At 39.0% G+C, this 18873-nt stretch overlaps 1 protein-coding gene and 1 pseudogene across 1 annotated transcript in view; one reads left to right on the forward strand and one right to left on the reverse strand.

Annotated features, from left to right (window-relative positions):
• SLC9A3 (solute carrier family 9 member A3) overlaps positions 1-18873 on the reverse strand; it is a 146265-nt gene that overhangs the window by 24819 nt on the left and 102573 nt on the right. The window contains exons 6-9 of the mRNA XM_069076082.1: positions 16683-16903; positions 11878-12080; positions 1193-1282; positions 755-825 (exon numbers count right to left, since the gene is read on the reverse strand). Of these exons, the coding sequence (XP_068932183.1) occupies positions 755-825; positions 1193-1282; positions 11878-12080; positions 16683-16903 (585 nt within the window). The remainder of the gene's footprint in view (positions 1-754; positions 826-1192; positions 1283-11877; positions 12081-16682; positions 16904-18873) is intronic.
• LOC138152381 (keratin, type I cytoskeletal 18 pseudogene) lies at positions 9039-11309 on the forward strand (annotated as a pseudogene).

Here is an 18873-nt window from a genome sequence, read left to right on the forward strand (position 1 = left end):
CTGGACAGTAGCTATTCATACAGCACTTATATGTTTGAAAGCACTTTACATAATATCCTATTTAATCTTCATAATCTGAGTAATGTCTTACCATCCCTATTTGACAGAGAAGAAAGCTGAAGCTCTGATAGGAGAAGGGAATTCACCCCTTGGGCCCAACAGTTCATCAGGGTCAAAGGCTCCAAGGACCAAGTGCAGCTCCCTATCCACCATGCTGGTAGATAGGGTGATTCTATAATAAAGGTGACTCTACAATCCTTTCTAACTCGAAGGTTCTAAGACTTGGAGCCTGCTCTGAACCTCTCTACTTTTATGCTGTTTGAAATGATGCTTTATGCTTATGTGCCTGATTATGCTATATCATAAAATAGCTTAATGCTACTTACTAAGTGTTCTTAAATTGTTCCATACATCTGAAACTAGGTCCTCTGTTTCTTTTGTATTCTCTAATACACATTAATTTTGTAATAAAACCTCATGTTTTTATTGTGTGCAGTTGAATGCTCAACAAATATTGCTGACTGTCAAGAACCTTGCTCTTAAATCTTTTATTTTCTAGGAAGACTTTGGGCTTCCTTAATTTGAAAAGGCCTTGATTTTTATAAAGACAGGCACATTTAAGGATAGAAACAAGCATGGAAAGATCAATGGCTATTAAAACAATAAAATTAATAGAACAAATAGAATGTGACAAATAGACACATTATGCATTCTTAAGTACTTGACTTCATTAAGAAGAATTAAAACCACTTACTTGTCTCTTAAGTAATTGTGTCCTATTTGTCCAGATATATCTTCAATGGCAGAGAGAATATGATCAAAAGCCTTTAAAAAGGAAGATATTTCTATTAATTTCCCTTAGAAACTGGTGTGTGTGTATGTGTTCTCTTTTCTCACTTTAGTCCCTCTTTGCTCAGGCTCCCATTTCAATACCTTCTTGCTTCTCCTGTGTCCCTCCCGTTAGATTAAGAGGGGTCACTCCTTTCCAGGAATTAACTTAATGGGTCTTGAAAGGAACACTTCCTTGGCTCCATCTTATGGCCTGGAGCACATGAAGGCAACATGAAAGGGAAGCCAGGCTCACAAAGGGCGATAGCTGGGTGAATGTGGGCACCAGGGGAGCTCTTCAGTCTGATTCACCTGACTGATACTAAGGCCTCTTTCCTGTCTCACTTCCCTTGTGAGTTCTTACTCTGCCATGAAGCTTTTCATTGAGCTTTGGTTCTCGATGCTCACTCTTCTTCACCTTCAGCCACTGCACCAGGGGTTTAATAGTCAGACCCTGCAAGATCAGAGAAACTTATAGTCAATCCTCAATTACCTGTAAACAGTCTACCCATACTTTGGCACTGAATCCTACTTTAAAAGTCTGCTGTCATTTAGCAACCACCCAATTTTAATAGTTTATTGTTGTTGTTTTCTGGTTTATTCCCTGTTGGTCATCAGGGCTTGCACTGCTTAATTAAGCAATGATGTTAAATGTCTATGCTACTCTGCCTCTGGTCCCAGGCATTACTGTATCCACACAGATATCCCACTAGAATTAAGTTATCAGGCAAAAACCTTCAGAAAGTTCTACCAAAAAATATTTACCAAAAAATCATTAGAATATCTCATCATATGCTGCAGTTGCCAAATAGTCAAGAAGATAAATTCCTTCAGCAGAAAGTGCCTTAAAGAATTTTAGAGTGAGTTGTTTATCAGAGGGGAAACAGGGAAACATAAGATTATAGAATCATAGATTAAAGTTGGAAGAGATTTCAGAGGCCATCTACTTCAACATCTTCATTTTACAGATGAGGAAACTGATGCGCAGGGAGGAAAAAATCACTGGCTCAAGGTCACATAAGTAATTAATGTCAGAAGGGGGATTTGACCCTAGATCCTCTGAGACAATGAAAAGAGATTTTGAGGTGTGTATTAAGAGAATCTGATCTGGATGAAAAGGAAATGTGAAAGGCCCCTGGAATACCAGAATATTGAATTGAACCATTTTTATAATACAACCTTTACTGATGCCTATGGTCAATACTATTTAATTCAAAAAGAATTTATTAAGCAGTTGCTCTGTATAAGACACTGTGCCAAGCAAAGACAAAAATAAAATAGTTTCTCCCTGTGAGGAACTCATGTTCTGGGGCTGTACCTCATTGGCTCACCACTACCCTATTTTTTATTTTTTTGACTTCTCAAGTCCTGCTGCTTATGTTTGCAGGTACACATCCAAATACTTAACTACTCACTTCTGCTAAGAAAAGCAAACTGGAATGGGCTGAAGCAAAGAGTTGAGCAAGGAGTGGGCCCTAGTTCTCAGTCAGGTTTTCACAGAGTAGCTTAATTTTTTAAAAATTAATTTTCAGAACATCAATTACACCTGCAGTCAAATCTCATATGTGAATAATATTTCAAGGCTTTACAAGCTCAATCTGTATGAGCAATTCATGCACCAATGTGGATGATATAATTTACATATCAACCTGTAATTTAACAGGTCATCTTTGAAAGTTACTGTGGCCAAAGAATCTATTCCTTTGCAGCCAACCTGGTGTCAGGCATTTCTTACTTAAACTTGGTTAGGTTAGTTCTTAGACAAAAGACAAACAATTAATCACTGGAAGAGTATTCCAAAGTTTGTGCTCTGATTGCATAGCTTTCAGATCTCATGGTCATAACCATGCTATGATGAAATGGAGGAGAGCTCCAGGACTATAGGGAAGATATATTCAAATCTAAGTTGTATAAAAGATATTTCAAAGTCAGAAATGGTGACTTTTGGATTACCTGTCATCCTGCATTACCCACATCTTTGCTTTTGCCCTTAGAGTGAATAATGAAGGAATGACTGTATGAATAAGCACCTGACTGACTCAAACTCATGTTATTCTAGTCTATAAAAAGGAAATGAGGCTGAAAGAAATGTGCTTACACTACAAATTTTAATTTATATAGCCTCCAAAAGTTTCCTTTTAGGGAAATCAGAATGTTAAACATTTGTGGTGTCCTTTATATTTAAAGTTGGTATGTGGAATAGAGAGAAGGGTAGATATGTCCTCCTTTTTCAAAGCAGAGGCATTGGGGACCCTGATCACAGAGCAGACCAATGGAAGAGCAGGAACTTTGGACTATATAGTCAAGACACCTTTATTCCTCCCCATCATGTCCATCTCCTTTCTTTCTTTCACTCCTTCCTCTTGCCTGTTGTTCTTATTGCTTTTTATTTCTCTTCTGTCTATACCTCAGGCCCGTCAATAGCAATAATGCATTTTGGTAGCAAAGCTGTTGCTAGTCCCTGCACTGGGGACAGATAGGCAGCTGGGTATGGAGTCAGGAAGACCTGAGTTCAAATCCAGCCTCATACACTTACTAGTTGTGTGACCCTGGGCAAATCACTTAACCCTATTTGTCTCAATGTCATCTTCTGTAAAATGAAGTGAAGAAGGAAATGGCAAACCATTTATTTCAGTATCTTTGCTAAGAAAACCCCAAATGGGGTCACAAAAAGTTGGGCCTGATTGAAATGACAGAACAAGTCCCTGTATTGAAGCAAACTACCTGCTCTCTTTCTTCTTGTTGTTTGTTTTTGTTTCCTCTTTTACATTGTTCATTCCATCAGTTATAATCCTTCTTTACAACCTGACTAATGTCTAATGTGAAAGTATTTGCAGATCCTTTACTTAATTGCATGCCGCCATGGGGGGGGGGCCCGCAGAGAGAAGAGGAAGGGGGAGAAAACTTAAAATGCAAGGGATTGTGGAACTAAATCTTGTAAACTAAAAGTAAACAAATTAATAAAAACAAAAAAATAATATGCTGCACGTATTTATGTCACACACATTAGACTGACAGTGTGGTAGATCTAGACTATGGTCAATATTGTATATCACTGACAGGGAATGGGTCATCTCTACTTTGGGGTTACCATTTTTTTTTATCATTAATTAAAAAAAAAAACTTCTGTAGACTAGTATTTGGCAGAAATCTGGCTCCCAGGGAGGAACTTTTCATATGAACTCAACATTATCTCAAGGGGCTTTGCTCATGAGATGTTGTCTTCTATCACTCAAGTCTCTGATTTAGGGAAAGTCCATCCTGTTAGAATAAAATGAAGCCTTATAGCACTTTCAAAACTAGCCTTAGCAACAGCTACAACGGGACTGTTTTGTGCATTCCGGATGTACCTCAGGGGCATTTTGAGTTGCAGGTTAACAATGGGATAAAATGTTTTGAATGCATTGCGCTGGGAGTCTGCTGCCACTAAATTTACTAAGACCATTTCTTCATGAAATGGGGACCAATAAAACCTGTTCCATCAGAACTCTCAGCATCTTACATATGCATGCTCACTGAACTGCCTGTTTGTTTACAAGGGTTTTATGTCACAGAAAGATTATTCACTGGACCTGGGTCTCAGAAGGTAATAAATTGCTTACTTTTCTTACGTCACTGATTCTTTCAATTCATTTCAAGGTTATTTGGAAAGTTACTTCTTCCCCCACAGAAAGAACATTAAAAAAAAAAAGAAGTCAGAGCTCCTCCAGAAAGGAAACTCTTATCCTCTTCTCAGTTGTGAATTCAAGTCCATGGAAGAAAAACATTCTATTTTCCGCAGGGAAAAGAACAATAGACACGTTACAGGTATACTATAATAGTGCATTTATGATACCATAAATATTTTTGTTGCTTTTCTATAACTAATTAATAATATTTGTTAATATCATTAAAATAAAATGCAAAACACATTTTATGCTGATTATGATTTTCTTCTTTACCTTTCAGGAGGCATAATGTTCCCTCAGTTCCATCTTCCATGTCAGCTGAGAGGGGTTGACTTGTGCTCAATTGGGGTAAAGAGTCATTGCCCTGGATATGCCAGTATTAATGAAGGGAAGTTTGGCTCTGCTGTCTCACTCTTCCCATACCCCACTCCATCCCACCCCAGGGCCACTGTAGGAGAAAACAGAACAATCTCTCCCCTCAATTCCCCATGTCAAAGATGATTTCTTCTTCTTGTCCACATTCACTTCTCTGATCACAGAAGGAAAAGTGGGGCTCATCATTATTTGTTGTTGTTCAGTGATTTTTTTCCAACTGTGTCTGACTCTTCATGACCCTATTTGGGGTTTTCTTGGAAAAGGTTCTGGAGTGGTTTGTCATTTCCTTCTCCAACCCATATTTACAGATGAGGAAACCAAGGCAAACAGAGCCGGCTAAATGACTTGTCCAGGGTCACATAGCTAGTAAGCATCTGAGGACAGATTTGAACTTAGGAAGATAAGTCTTCCTGACTTTAGGCCTGGCACTCTAGCTGTCCCCTCATTATTATTACTAGGGTCTAAAACAATAGATGCAATCTTTAATCAATAAACATTTCTCAAGCAACAATTACACATACCTAGTAGGTCTTTTTTTTAGATACTATGTGGTATTCAATAAAGTTCAAACCTGACCTATGTGGCTCTTATAACCAAATTAGGGAGATGAGTGAAAAAAATTAGTAACCAAAACAATATTCTCCACCATAGTGTTGAATCCATTGGAAACTCAGCTTCCTGGAATATTTAACAAGTGAGTTCCTTCTGGTATCTATGAATCAACCCTTTAAATGCAAGAGCTTTAAATTGTTTAAAACCCAGAATTCATGGAATTCTTTCTAAAATGTACTGCATGCTTTCTTTACTTCACACACAGAGTATATTAACTGTATTTAAATTTCATGAGTGATAATTATCAACAGAAGTGCACAGTACATACTGCAACCCCCAATATAGATGCAGTACTGAACCTTGTGTCCACCACCTCTGTCAGGAAGTAGGTGACATGTTTCATCATCAGTCCTCTGGAGACATGGTTTGATCATTGCACTGGTCAGACTTCTTAAGTCTCTCAGTTTTTCTTTACAATGCTGTTGTCCTGTATAAATTGTTTTCCTGGGTCCACTTCCTTCAGTCTATCATTCCATATTACCCAGGATTCTCTGAAAACCTCTCTTTCATCATTTCTTACAGCATAACAATATTGCATTACATCCACATACCACAATTTGTTCAGATGTTCTCTAATTGATAGACTCCTCCTTGATCTTAGTTCTTTTCTCTTTTCCCTCCTCTAACCTCCCTTTCTGCATTAGGAAGTTTATTTTGCTTGTTATTATTTCTTCCTCAGTATTATTTTTCCCTCTTCACACTCACCTCCCTATTCCTTCTTGTTTCCCTATTGAGGCCGATATCTTTAGGTATGTTCAATCCTCCTCAGATAAATAAGGGTGAGATTCCACTGATGGCCACTCCCTTCACACTCTCCTCTATGTTTGGATCCTCTTCTCACACAGCCCAATTATTAGAAATAGCAAATAATACCCCCTTCTTCCTCCTTTCTATCCCTTCTACCTTCTCTCCTCTCTTAAAATCCTTAGAACAAAACCAATACATCCCCAGTGCCTCCATTTTTCTTATTTAATCTCTCAATACCCTTTAAAGATACTTTATTTTTTCCTACTTTAGACTAAGAGATCATCATCATACAGCTTCAACTACATGAAGAAATTTACCTTTATAGTTTTCTACCATTTTGTATTTCAAAGTTCCAACTCAGTTCTGATATTTTAATAGGATTATATTCAGCTTTGCAGGGTATGACACTTTTGGTTATAAGCCTACATGTTTTTCCTTTTGGAACACTATGTTCCAAGATCTCATCTAATCTATAGTAAATGTTGCCAGGGTCTATGTGATCCTCAGGGGAGGTAGATAGTTCTGGGTAGTGGATAGAGTGCTGGGCCTGCAATCAGGAGGACCTGAGTTCAAATCTAGATTCAGACATTTGCTAGCTGTGTGACCCTGGGCAAGTCACTTAACCCTGTTTGCCACTGTTTCTTCATCTATAAAATGAGTTACTGAAGGAAGTATCCATTCCAGTATCTTTGCCAAGAAAACCCCAAAATGGGGTCACGAAGAGTCAGATATAATAATCAATTAAACAACAATATGATCCTTATTGTGCTTCCTTGATATTTGAAATTTTTTTTTCTGTATACTTATAGAACTTTTTCTTTGATGTAGGTGATCTGGATTTTGACTATGACATTTTTGGGATTTTTCCTTTTGGGTTTTCTTTCAGAAAGTGATTAGTACAGTCTTTCTACTTTTACTTTGCCCTCTGGTTCTAATAGACTTGGTTAGTTTTCATTTGTGATTTCTTTAAATATTATGTCTACTTTTATAAAAAACATGGTTTTCAGGGAGTCCCATGATTCTTTGTTTCTCACTTCCCCCTCAACTGAATGAGTCCCCATATTGTCCATAACCCAAAATACATATTTTGCATTTTAAGTCCATTACATCTGTGGATTGGGGTGGCATAATCAGTTTTCCAGACTCAAGGTTTATCATTACATTAATCAGTGTTTTTAAGTCTTTCAAAATTGTTTTTCTTTATAATGTTGTCCTGGCATAAATTATTCTACTAGTTCTACCCCATTCATTCTATAAAATCATAGAGGTCTTCCCAATTTCCCAGGAAATTATACATTTTGTTATCTGTTATGGCACAATAATATTTCATTACATGAATATACCATAATTTGCTTAGCTATTCCACAGTAGGTTGGCATTCTCTTCATTTCTGGTTTAAAGTTACCATAAAAAGAGCTTCTATAAATTTTTTTTTGTACCTACAGTTCCTTTTCTGCTTTCTTTAATCTCTTTGAGGTAAAGGTCTAAAAGTGGTATAGTTGAGTCAAAAGATATGTACAGTTTAATAACTTCTGGTGTATAGTGTCAAAGTGCTTTTCAAAATGGCTAGACATATTCACAGCTATTCAATCTATCCATGAACAATTAATATTTCTCCAATTTTATCTAGGCCTATATTTCTGTATCAAGTGTTTCATACTTGAATTATACAGTTCGTAGAGGTGACTTGGTAGATAAAGATCTAAATATTTTGTATCTTCTATAGTTACTTTGAATGGACTTTCTCTTTTTAGGTCTTCCTAGAAAAAAATTGTTACTAATATACAAAAAAATGCTTATGATTTCTGTAGATTTGTTTTATATCCAGTAACTTTGCTGAATTTATTAATTGCTTCAATTAATTTTTCATTAACTCTTTAGGATTTTCTAAGTAAATCATCCTATTGTTTCCCCAAAATGATAATTTCATTTCCTCTTTGCCTATATCTATTCTTTTTATTTCTTTTAATTGTCCGATAGCTATAGCTAGAATTTGGGGTACTATGTTAAATAGTGGTAAGAATGATCTTTCTTGCTTTACTCTTGATCTTATTGGAAAAGTTTCTAAAGTTCTTTCATTACCTATAATACTTGCTATGATTTTATATAGATATTATTTATTATATTAAAGAAAAGTCCATTTGTTCCTATGATTTCTAGAGCTTTTAATAGAAATGAATATTGAATGTCATCAAAAGCCTTTTCAGCTTCTTTTGCTATAACCCATTATTTTTATTTGTATTACTAATGTGATTTGTTATTTATATTTTATATCTTAAATTGATCCCATGTTCCTGGTATAAATCTAATTTAGTGATATGTATAATCTTTTGAAAAATGCTATAGTCTATTTACTAGCATTTTATTTAAGTGTTTTGCACGTTCATTTCTTTCTCTGCTTAGTTTCTCCATGGGTTAGGTAACAGGATCATACTTTGGGCATTTTTCATTTGTAATTTCCAGAAATATATTATGTCATCTTTTTTTATCATTATTGTTTGTGATGTCCATTCATTTTTAGATTATTTCTCCTTGAACTTTTTTAGATCAGTTGTTGTTAATATATTTCATACCTTTTCATCTGTTATTATTGTTTTAATTTTGTGTTTGTGTTTTAATCTTGTCTCAATGAGTTGTTTTCTCTCTGGTTTACTCTAATTTTCAGGGCATTTGGTTCTTGAGTAATGTTTTCTTTTATTTCTTCTAAGTTGTCAGTTTTCTTTGTCATTTTTTTTGCCTTAACTATTCCATTTTGCATATCATTTCAAGTTTTTTTTCCAGGTTCTCTTATAGTTCTTGTGTCCAGGACATTTTTTCCTTCTTCTTCTGTGCAATCCTAGGATGTGTGGATAAGTGGAAGAGTCTAAAGGTGATTCTCATTTTGTCAGTTAAGGTACATTTTAAAGTTTTATTGGTGTACCTGCCAGGGGTCTGGGCTGCTCTATACCTTAGCTCATCACCTATTTTCATAACCCTTGAACCCAATTATCTCTCCTTGAACTGTGTTCTAATAAGTTGTTTTTATATATCAGACACATTTTACTCCATTTTTTTAATCTTTTGATTTCACTCCAATATTTCTTGCATTTTCAGTAGTCGTTGGTTTCTGTTTGGACTATTTTAGTTTCCATAGAGTCTGTTAGTTGGGTAAGGTTACCTACTTCTTAACTTTTTGTGTGTGTCATTGATTCTTTTGGCACTCTGGGGGAGTCTTTCTCAGAATGTTTTAAATATAACATAGAGTATACAGGATTACATAGGAAACCAATTATTTTAAAAGTTACAAAAATGTTTTTAAAAATTAAAGACACCCCTGAAAATCTAAGAACCTTTGATATAATCCAACCTTACCAACCTTTACCTGTCCCATTATAAAGATGAAGAAACTAAGAGTTGGAGAGGTCAACTGATTTTACCAATGTCACATGCTTTTGCCACTAGGTTGTCTAATCCAAATGATCTTTCCATTGAACCACATAAGTATAAATTGATAGTTCCTATCATCACAGGGGCTGATTTTTTTTTATCACTAGCTCAACCCTTGGTAGTCATAGATTTTTTAAAAATGGTCCAAAGTTCTAGAAATGCACATTCAATAGGCAGTGAGAAATTAAGGCCTGACTCCCTGATATTCTAATCTAACTGAAATTGAAACCTCTCACTCACCATGGTTATGCTACAAATTAAGAATTTTTTAAAAGATGGCCTCATGGTGACTTCTGATTGCATCCAGCTCTCCTCTACTGACATCATGAGTTTCACTACCCACTCCACAACCTCCTCCACCAACTATGGCTCCCTGGGCTTAGTCCAGGTGCTCAGTCACCAGGTCCAGCCACCCAGTGTCTATGCAGGTGTCGGCGGCTCTGGCTCCCAAATCTCCATGGCCCGCACCACCAGCTTCACCAGGAGCTGGGGGGCCGAGAGCCTGATGGGGAGCCGATCCAGGGGGAGAATGAGGCCATGCAGGACCTCAACAACCACTTCACCTCCTATCTGGAGCACACGCAGAGCCTGAAGACTGAGAGTCACAAACTGGAAGGGAAAATCAGGGAGCATGTGGACAAGAAGGGACCTCAGACCAGAGAGTGGGGATACCATTTCAAGAGGATTGAGGATCTGTGGGTACAGATCTATACAAGTTCAGTTGACAAAGCCAGAATCACCCTACAGATTGATAATGCCCAGCTGACAGCTGATGGCTTCAGAGTCAAGTATGAAGTAGAGTTGGCCAGGAGACAGTGTACAGAAAGTGACATCCATGGCCTCCAGAAGGTCACTGACAACACCAAAGTGACCACACTGCAACTGGAGGCAGAGATTGAAATCCTGAAGGAAGACCTGCTCTTCATGAAGAACCACGAGAGGAGGCAGTTTCTCTTCAAGCCCAAATTGCAGGCCCTGGGCTGACCATGTCTCAGGACTCGAGTAAGGTCATGGCTGATGTTGGAGCCCAGTGGGATGCTCTGGCTCAGAAGAATGGACAGGAGCTTGATAAATGCTTGTCCCAGCAGACTGAGGAGAGCATTGTGGCGATCAACACAAGATCTGAGCAGGTGGAAGCAGCCTAAAACACTATCACTCAGCTGAAACATAGGGTCCAGTCCTAGAGATTGACCTGGATTCCCTTTGAAACCTGAAAACCAGCTTGAAGGACAGCCTGAGGGAGGTGGAGAGCCACCATGCCATCCATATGGAGCAGATCAGCAGGGCCCTGCTGGCCCTGGAGGCAGGGCTAGGGCAGAGCACACAGAGGGGCAGCTCCAGGCCCAGGAGTACGAGGCCCTGCTCAACATTAAGGTCAAACTGGAAGCAGAGGTCAACACCTATGGAATCCTCCTGGAGAATGGGGAGGACTTCAGTCTTGTGCATGCCTTGCATAGCAGCAGTGGCTTCTCACATGAGACTAGCACTTGGAGGACTGCAGACAGCAAGGTGGTGGCAGAGACCAATGACACCCAAGTCCTGTGGCATTAGGACCAAAAACTGAAGACCTGGGCTGAGTCAGGAAGCTAATAAAGGCTCTTTGGTCACTTTGCCTTAAAGAAAAATGGCCAAATTAACCAAACTTTCTCTGTTGGAATGAAAGTAAATAAAGTCATGTGGGAAGAATGACTTCTCAATGTCAGCAGAGGCCCATATCCACAACACCACCAGTCCATGGAGAACTGCAGAGAAAATGAGCATAGTTTTCTTCCTTCAGCTGTCTCTATCCTATCTGACTTTCCTAAAGAGAGTGTTACCTAAGCAAATGACCTGTGTGGTGTCTCAGCTTCAGCAGGGTACTAAAAAATGGCACCTACACACTTTTCTTCACTGACATGATCCTTTCCTCTTACCATAAAAAGGGGGCTACTCTGGCTGGTGCTGAGTAATGCTAGATGAAATATTAACTTGGGCTTTGTTAATCAGCTACAGGCTGAGGAAGAACTTTTTTTTTTAATGCAGGACAAATTGTGTTGGGTCCCATGTGGTGCCACGTGAAAACCTATAAAACAGGTTCCTAGTTACTAAAATTACAAAGCCAATTAGGCTTCTGGTGCCTTGAAACACTTTATAATAATCATTTGCAGCTTATGTCCCCTTTGGATTTAGGGACGGCCATTCTCTCTTTGTCTAAGCACATGAAATCTGGCTACTTAATTACCTGGAATATGACGGTAAAGAACACGACAATGATGGTGGTGCTCACAAAAAGGTTTTTTGCCTTCACTTTCTTTTCATCCAGGAGCACGACCAGGGCATAAGCAACGGCCCCCCGGAGACCCCCGTACGACATGACCACTTGGTCTATTATTTCCAGTTGGACCATCCGATACTTGTTCAGAAGCCATGTTTGTAAGACCACACCTAGGAAAAAAAATATGTGTTGTGATCTTAACACACATAAACACATTTGTTTAATATCTCTCTTCTGAAGTAAAGCTGGGGGGGGGGGAGGTGGAGTCAAGATGGTGGAGTAGAAACAGGACTTCCACAGGGCTCTGTTTCTCACCTCCTCTAATTCATGTAAGAGGTGACTCTGAAGAAACTTTGGAGCTAAAGAACCCACAAAATGACACAGAGAAGCTAACCTCCCACTGAGGACAGCCCAGCAGGCCGGCAGCAAGGAGCCAGTGCAGTGCTCTGGGAGCTGACCCCAGCCCTACATGAGGCTGAGGTTTTAGACCCAGGGCAGACCTGACCAGCCACTGGCTGGAGGGACTTCAGATCACCAGCAGCTGTGGTGGTTTCCAGAATTATCAACACATAGATTCTAAGGACACAGTGAGAGGTCAGTGTAGTGTGGACTTTGGGATCCAGTAGTTGGGAGTGCAGTTGGCCTCTGCCCCTGGGGTGAGAAGCTGCTGAGGCACCATGACTGTGCAGCCGCTGCCATGTGACAGCTTCAGCTCCTAGCCTGCAGAGTATAGGGGGACCAAGCACCAATCTGAGGGGTAATCGCTTTTGCTTTAACCTGCTTGGATCTGGATTGCAGTCTAGGCTGGAGGTCCTGGAGTATGCGACCAGTTTGCCAGAGTGGAGGCTTCAGAGAGGGCATCCAATTAATACCTTTGGCAGCTGAGTAAACCCCAGCATTTGGTATGAAGCTCCCCTGTCTGGTAGCAGAGTCCTACTGTGGCAAAAAGACCAAAAGGCAAGTAATTGAGTGGCAACATGAGTAAACGAGGGAAGCAAAGTAAACAGACCAACCCAACTTTACACTCATATTTTGGGGACAAAAAGGATCAAAGTATGGAACAGGAGGAAGACAGGAAAGTCAGAACTCCTGCACCAAAAGCTTTCAAGAAAAATGTGAGTTGATTACAGGCCATAGAGGACCTTAAGAAGGATTTTGCAAATCAAATAAGAGAAGTGGAGGAAAAATTGGGAAGAGAAATGAGAACTATACAAGAAAATTATGAAATGAGAGTCAACAACTTGACTGAAGAAAATAACACCTTAAAAATAGACTAACTCAAATGGCAAAAGAGTCTCAAAAAGGCAATGAGAAGAATGCTTTTAAAAGCTGAATTTGCCAGATGGAAAAAGAACGTCAAAAGCTCACTGAAGAGAATCATTCCTTCAGAATTAGACTGGAGCAAATGGAAGCTAATGACTTTATGAGAAATCAAGATACTATTAAACAGATCCAAACAAGTGAAAGAATAGAAGGCAATGTGAAATATCTCATTAGGAAAAACCACTGACCTGGAAAATATATCCAGGAGAGATAATTTTAAAATTATTGGACTACCTGAAAGCCATGATAAAAAAACCTAGAAATCATCCTTTAAGAAATTCTCAAGGAAAACTGCCCTGATGTTTTAGAACCAAAGGGCAAAATAGAGGTTGAAAGAATCTACTGATCACCTCCTGAAAAAGATCCCCAAAAGAAAACTCTTAGGAATATTATAGCCAGGTTCCGGAATTCCCAGATCAAGGAGAAAATATTACAAGCAGCCAGGAAGAGACAATTTGAATATTGTGGAAACACAATCAGGATAACACAGAACCTGGCAGCTTCTACACTGAGGGATCGAAGGGCTTGGAATATGATATTCTGAAGGTTAAAGGAGCTGGGATTAAAACCAAGAATCACCTACCCAGCAAAACTGAGTATCATGTTTCAGGGGAAAATATGGTCATTTAGTGGAATAGAGGACTTTCAAGCATTCTTGATGAAAAAAACCAGAGCTGAATAGAAAATTTGACATTCTGATACAAGAAGCAAGAGAAGTATGAGAAGGTAAACAGGGAAAATAAATGATAAGGAACTTATCAATGTTGAACTATTTACATCCCTATATGGAAAAACAATAATTGAAGTAAATCTAGGTGAAAAAATTTTTTATTAAATTTTGTCAGACTTGCTCCTCAATTTTATCTTATTGCTTAAGATACAGGCTCTCTCCTTCCCCCTGAAGAAAGCTCTGGGGAAAGAATGTACTATTTTTTTTTTACTTTGCTATGGACTCATTCGGTTATTTTTCATCACTATTCTTCCTGCCAGTCTGTCTAGAAAGAACAGGCTTAGGAACCTAGAGGAAACAGCACTCAGAGAACCTTACTTTTTAAAATTCGTGTTCAGATGCCTAGCAGGTGGATGAAGGGTAGGGGTTTGCTTCTACCTAGCTTAGTAATTCAATTCTCCAGAAAGGTGGAGGATGAGGTAATTTCATGATTATTTACAAAATAGGAAATCCCATTAATAGTGATCTGAAACAGTTTCCAAACTTCTTGTTCAATGCTATTCTTCCTATTACATTTCTTTTATCACAGATGCATTTGGAGAATATATCTCACAGCCTTCCCAAGACCAGTGACTAAACCAAAAATATTCACAACATCTGCATATGGGAAAGTCTTAAGTGAAGTTTAATTGCATCAGACTTTCTTCTAATGAGAAATACTCCCTAAACATAATAGGTTGCTTCAAAATATGAACAGAGGTTTGAAATCTCAACTTAAAATCCTCACCCACTTGGCAGTGCATGACATTTTCAATGTGTGTGATGGTATGAACTCTAATTCTTTGTTTATCAGCAGTCACTGGAAATGATTTCTATCTTGGATGGGTGGATATGATCTGTAACTGTGTATAGCCTCACATCACTGTATCTCAAATTTGAACTCAAGCTTAAAATTAGCTTACTGCATTGTTTTTGATTGCAGAATTTAATGCCACAGAAAGAAACTGAAATCACTCATCTCCTGACTGCACATTCTCACTGAAAGTTCTAAATTTTTTATTCCCAAAATGACTGCCAGAAAAGAGAAGGAAGTTTGTTCATTTGTGGGAACTTAGCTGCACCAGTGCCAAGTTCATGAACAAAGGCACAAGGATTCAAATCTCCTAGCTGCCACTCCCTCCTTACCCACTTTGAAGTACTTTGGAAACCAATGGGAAACTTTTTAGTCTCTACAAGTCACTCTGCAGGTAGAGAGTTTGTACAATGCCATCCCCCCGCCCCCCATTCATTAACTACGTATGGAATGAGAACATCAGAATGGACCTTGCTCATGCTGAAAGGATAAGAACTTCTTTAATGAAAGGAAAGCTTGAAGCATCTCAAAATGATTCTTCCCAAAGTCCCTTCCCCATGCCCCATTTACTTGCTTTGATTTTTTTTTAAGCAATTGGGGTTAAGTAACTTGCTCGAGGTTACACGGCCAGTTATTTTTGTGTGGGTGCTGAGTATCTGAGGCTGGAACAGATTCCAGGTCTCCCAACGCTGGGGCCGGCACTCTTACTCACTGCACCACCTGGCCGCCCCTAAGCAATTGGGGTTAAGTAACTTGCTCAAGGTTACACAGCCAGTTATTTTGTGTGGGTGTTAAGTATCTGAGGCTGGAACCGAACCCAGGTCTCCCGACTCTGGGACCAGTGCTCTTACTCACTGCACCACCTGGCTGCCCCACTTGCTTTGATTTTACTAGATTATAATTTTGGAATGGCAGAGTTTAAAGTAAGTCAGTCTGAAACCAAATGATGACAAGATCTACCCCAGGGTTGGGGAACCTGTGGCCTTGAGGCCACCTATGGCCCTCTAGGTCCTCAAGTGTGATCCTTTGACTGAAATCCAAACTTCACAGAACAAATCCCTTTAATAAAAGGATTTGTTATGTAAAACTTGGACTCAATCAAAAGGCCTCTCCCAAGGACGTAGGGGGCCACAGGTGGCCTCGAGGTTGCAGGTTCCCCACCTCTGGATTCTACCCCATTCACTGCCTCACTCAAACAGAACCAGGAGAAGACATTTGTTTTTCCCAGGGAAAATTTAAAACTTGTGCCCCCACTCACAATTTAAAACATTGTCTTATGTCTTATTGCCAATCAGTGGCATTGAATCATCACTATAAAATGGTAACACTCTTATCACTAAAGTAAATATCTATGTGCTGTGAAGAAAATTTTGTGTCATGAAAATTCTGTGTATTCATAAAAAGTAAAACTACAATGTTTCCTGCATTGCATCCTTTTCCCTACTCCTTCTATGTTGCTTTCAGGGTGGCTGCCTCCTTTGGCCACCCTTAGTCTTGGTTCTGCTTCTTCGTTTCTCCTTGACCTATACGTCCAGGAACACATCTGTTGCCATTCCTAATCCACTATATAGTCATAATGCTCTTACTGTACCTTGGTATATAACCAGGACAGTGAGAAAGCAAGCATCTTGGAAAGAATCATTAGTCTCTCAGTGTTTATTACAGTTTGGTTTCTCAAAAAAAAAATCTTTATATTATCCAGCTAAGGTGCTTCTCAACTTAAGAGACTAAGATTCGGTGGAAAGTCTAATCACTGTATCTGTATCATGTGCTGCTTCCAGAAATCCTTTTTCTGCCTTAGGAACCCTCTCACTGAAAACACGCTCTGAAGGGTTCCTGGCTCTTTCCTCTCAGGTTTCACATTGTGATACCTTGGGATCATGTGATAATGTTTAGAATGGAGTGAGGCAGGCGGACTTTTCTTACCAATGGCTCTGTAGACAGAAATGAAGACTAAAGTCAGGAGTATGAATGCTGTGTTCCAAGTCCAGATGGATGGATCTACAGCAGAGATTCCCAGGAACATAAAGATGATTGTTTCAGCTCCACTTGCCAACATCTTCATGGTATACCTCACTGTGGTGGCTGACTGCTCAGAAATATTAGCTTTCACATATTTTTGACAGCATATGCCACAGAAAGTAATCCTGGAAAGATATCCATAATTACTCAGATGAATGACCTCCTCTGTGAAATATTATATTATTTAGATGGTCTTAACAGACTTAATGAAACTCTGCTAATTGTGTACACTTGGTATATAGCATGGCCTACTCCAGAGCAGAAGGAAGGACAATAAGAATAAATAAAGGGAGTTTAGACAAAAAGTTGTTGTAGTTCAATTGCGCTCAGCTCTTTGTGATCCCATTCAGGTTTTCTTGACAGAGATGCTGGAGAGATTTGCCATTTCCTTTTCCAGCTCATTTTACAAATGAGGAAATTGAGTCAATAAGGCTAAAGTTGTTTGCCCAGGGTCACACAGTTATTTTGAGGTCAGATATGAATTTAAGTTTTTCTGACTTCGGGGCCAGTGTTCTATCCACTGTGCCAGGCAGCTGCCCCTTAGATAAAAAGTACCTACTAGATGTTTTTGTGATAATAAATGATTACCAGCAATGCTAGTCAGCTAGGTGCCACAGTGGATAGAGCCCCAGGCTGAGTTTCAGGAAGACTCATCTTCCTGAGTTTGAATCTGGCCTCAGACACTTACTGACTCTGGGCAAGTCATTTCACCCTGTTTGCCTAGTTTCTTCATTTGTAAAATGAGCTAGAGAAGGAAATGGCAAACCACTCCAGTATCTTTGCCAAGAAAACCCCATATGGGATCACAGAGAGTCCTGCAAGATCGAAAAATGTTTGAACCAAACCAGCAATGTCATCTTTTAGAGGATAGGCCATAGGAAGTCCATGGTGACAGTATATAGGTTTCAGAACACCAACATTCCCTAAATTAGTCATGCCAGAATCCTCACTGTTCCACTAATATTCCACACTCATTGGTACCTTGGTACCCTTGTTCATGGCTTTGCTTCTTCCCCTCTAGTTCATGGCATCCTGTCTTTTTATTGCTTAGGTCAAATTCAGTCTCCTCTGTGATGCCTTCCCTGACTAACCCATTTGTCAAGGGTCTCCCTCTCCTGAATTTCTACTGAATCAAAGGTCTATACTATACTATACTATGCTATGCTATGCTATGCTATACTGTACTACACCATACCGTACTATACTGTACTATACCATACTATACTGTACTACACTATAACATACTATACCACACCATACTATACCATAACGTACTATACTGTACCATACCGTATTATACTGTACTGCACTATACCATACCATACCATAACGTACTATACTGTACCATACCGCACTATACCATACTATACCACAACGTACTATACCGCACCATACTATACTGTACCATACCGTACTACACTGTACTGTACTATACCACACTATACTGTACCATACCATACTATACTGTACTATACCATACGATACTATACTGTACTATACCATAACATACGATACTGTACCACACCTCACTATACTGTACCATACCGTACTATACTGTACCGTACTATACTATGCCATAACGTACTATACTGTACCACACTATACTGTACTGTATTATACCATACTATAACATACTATACCATACTATACTGTACTATACCATAACGTACTATACTGCGCTATACCATACCATACCGTACTATACTGTACCACACTATACTGTACCATACTATACTATACTACACTGTACTATACTATACTGTACTATATCATACTACACCATAGTGTACTGTACTACATACACTACACCATACTATACTGTACTACACTGTACCACACCATACTACATGGTACTGTACTATACTGCACTACACCGCAGCGTACCATGCTATACCATACTATACTGTACTACATTGTACTGTACCATACTACACTGTACTATATGGCAGCATACTATACTGTACTGTGCTATACTATACCACACTATACTGTACTACACTGTACCGTACTATACCATACGACACTGTACTGTACCATACCGTACTACACTGTACTGTACCACACTATATACTACACTGCACTACACCGTGCTATA

This window comes from Petaurus breviceps, unplaced genomic scaffold (genome assembly GCF_028583685.1).
Source record: "Petaurus breviceps papuanus isolate PSGF00001 unplaced genomic scaffold, PetGlider_PUasm1.0 151, whole genome shotgun sequence".
Lineage (NCBI taxonomy): Eukaryota > Metazoa > Chordata > Mammalia > Diprotodontia > Petauridae > Petaurus > Petaurus breviceps.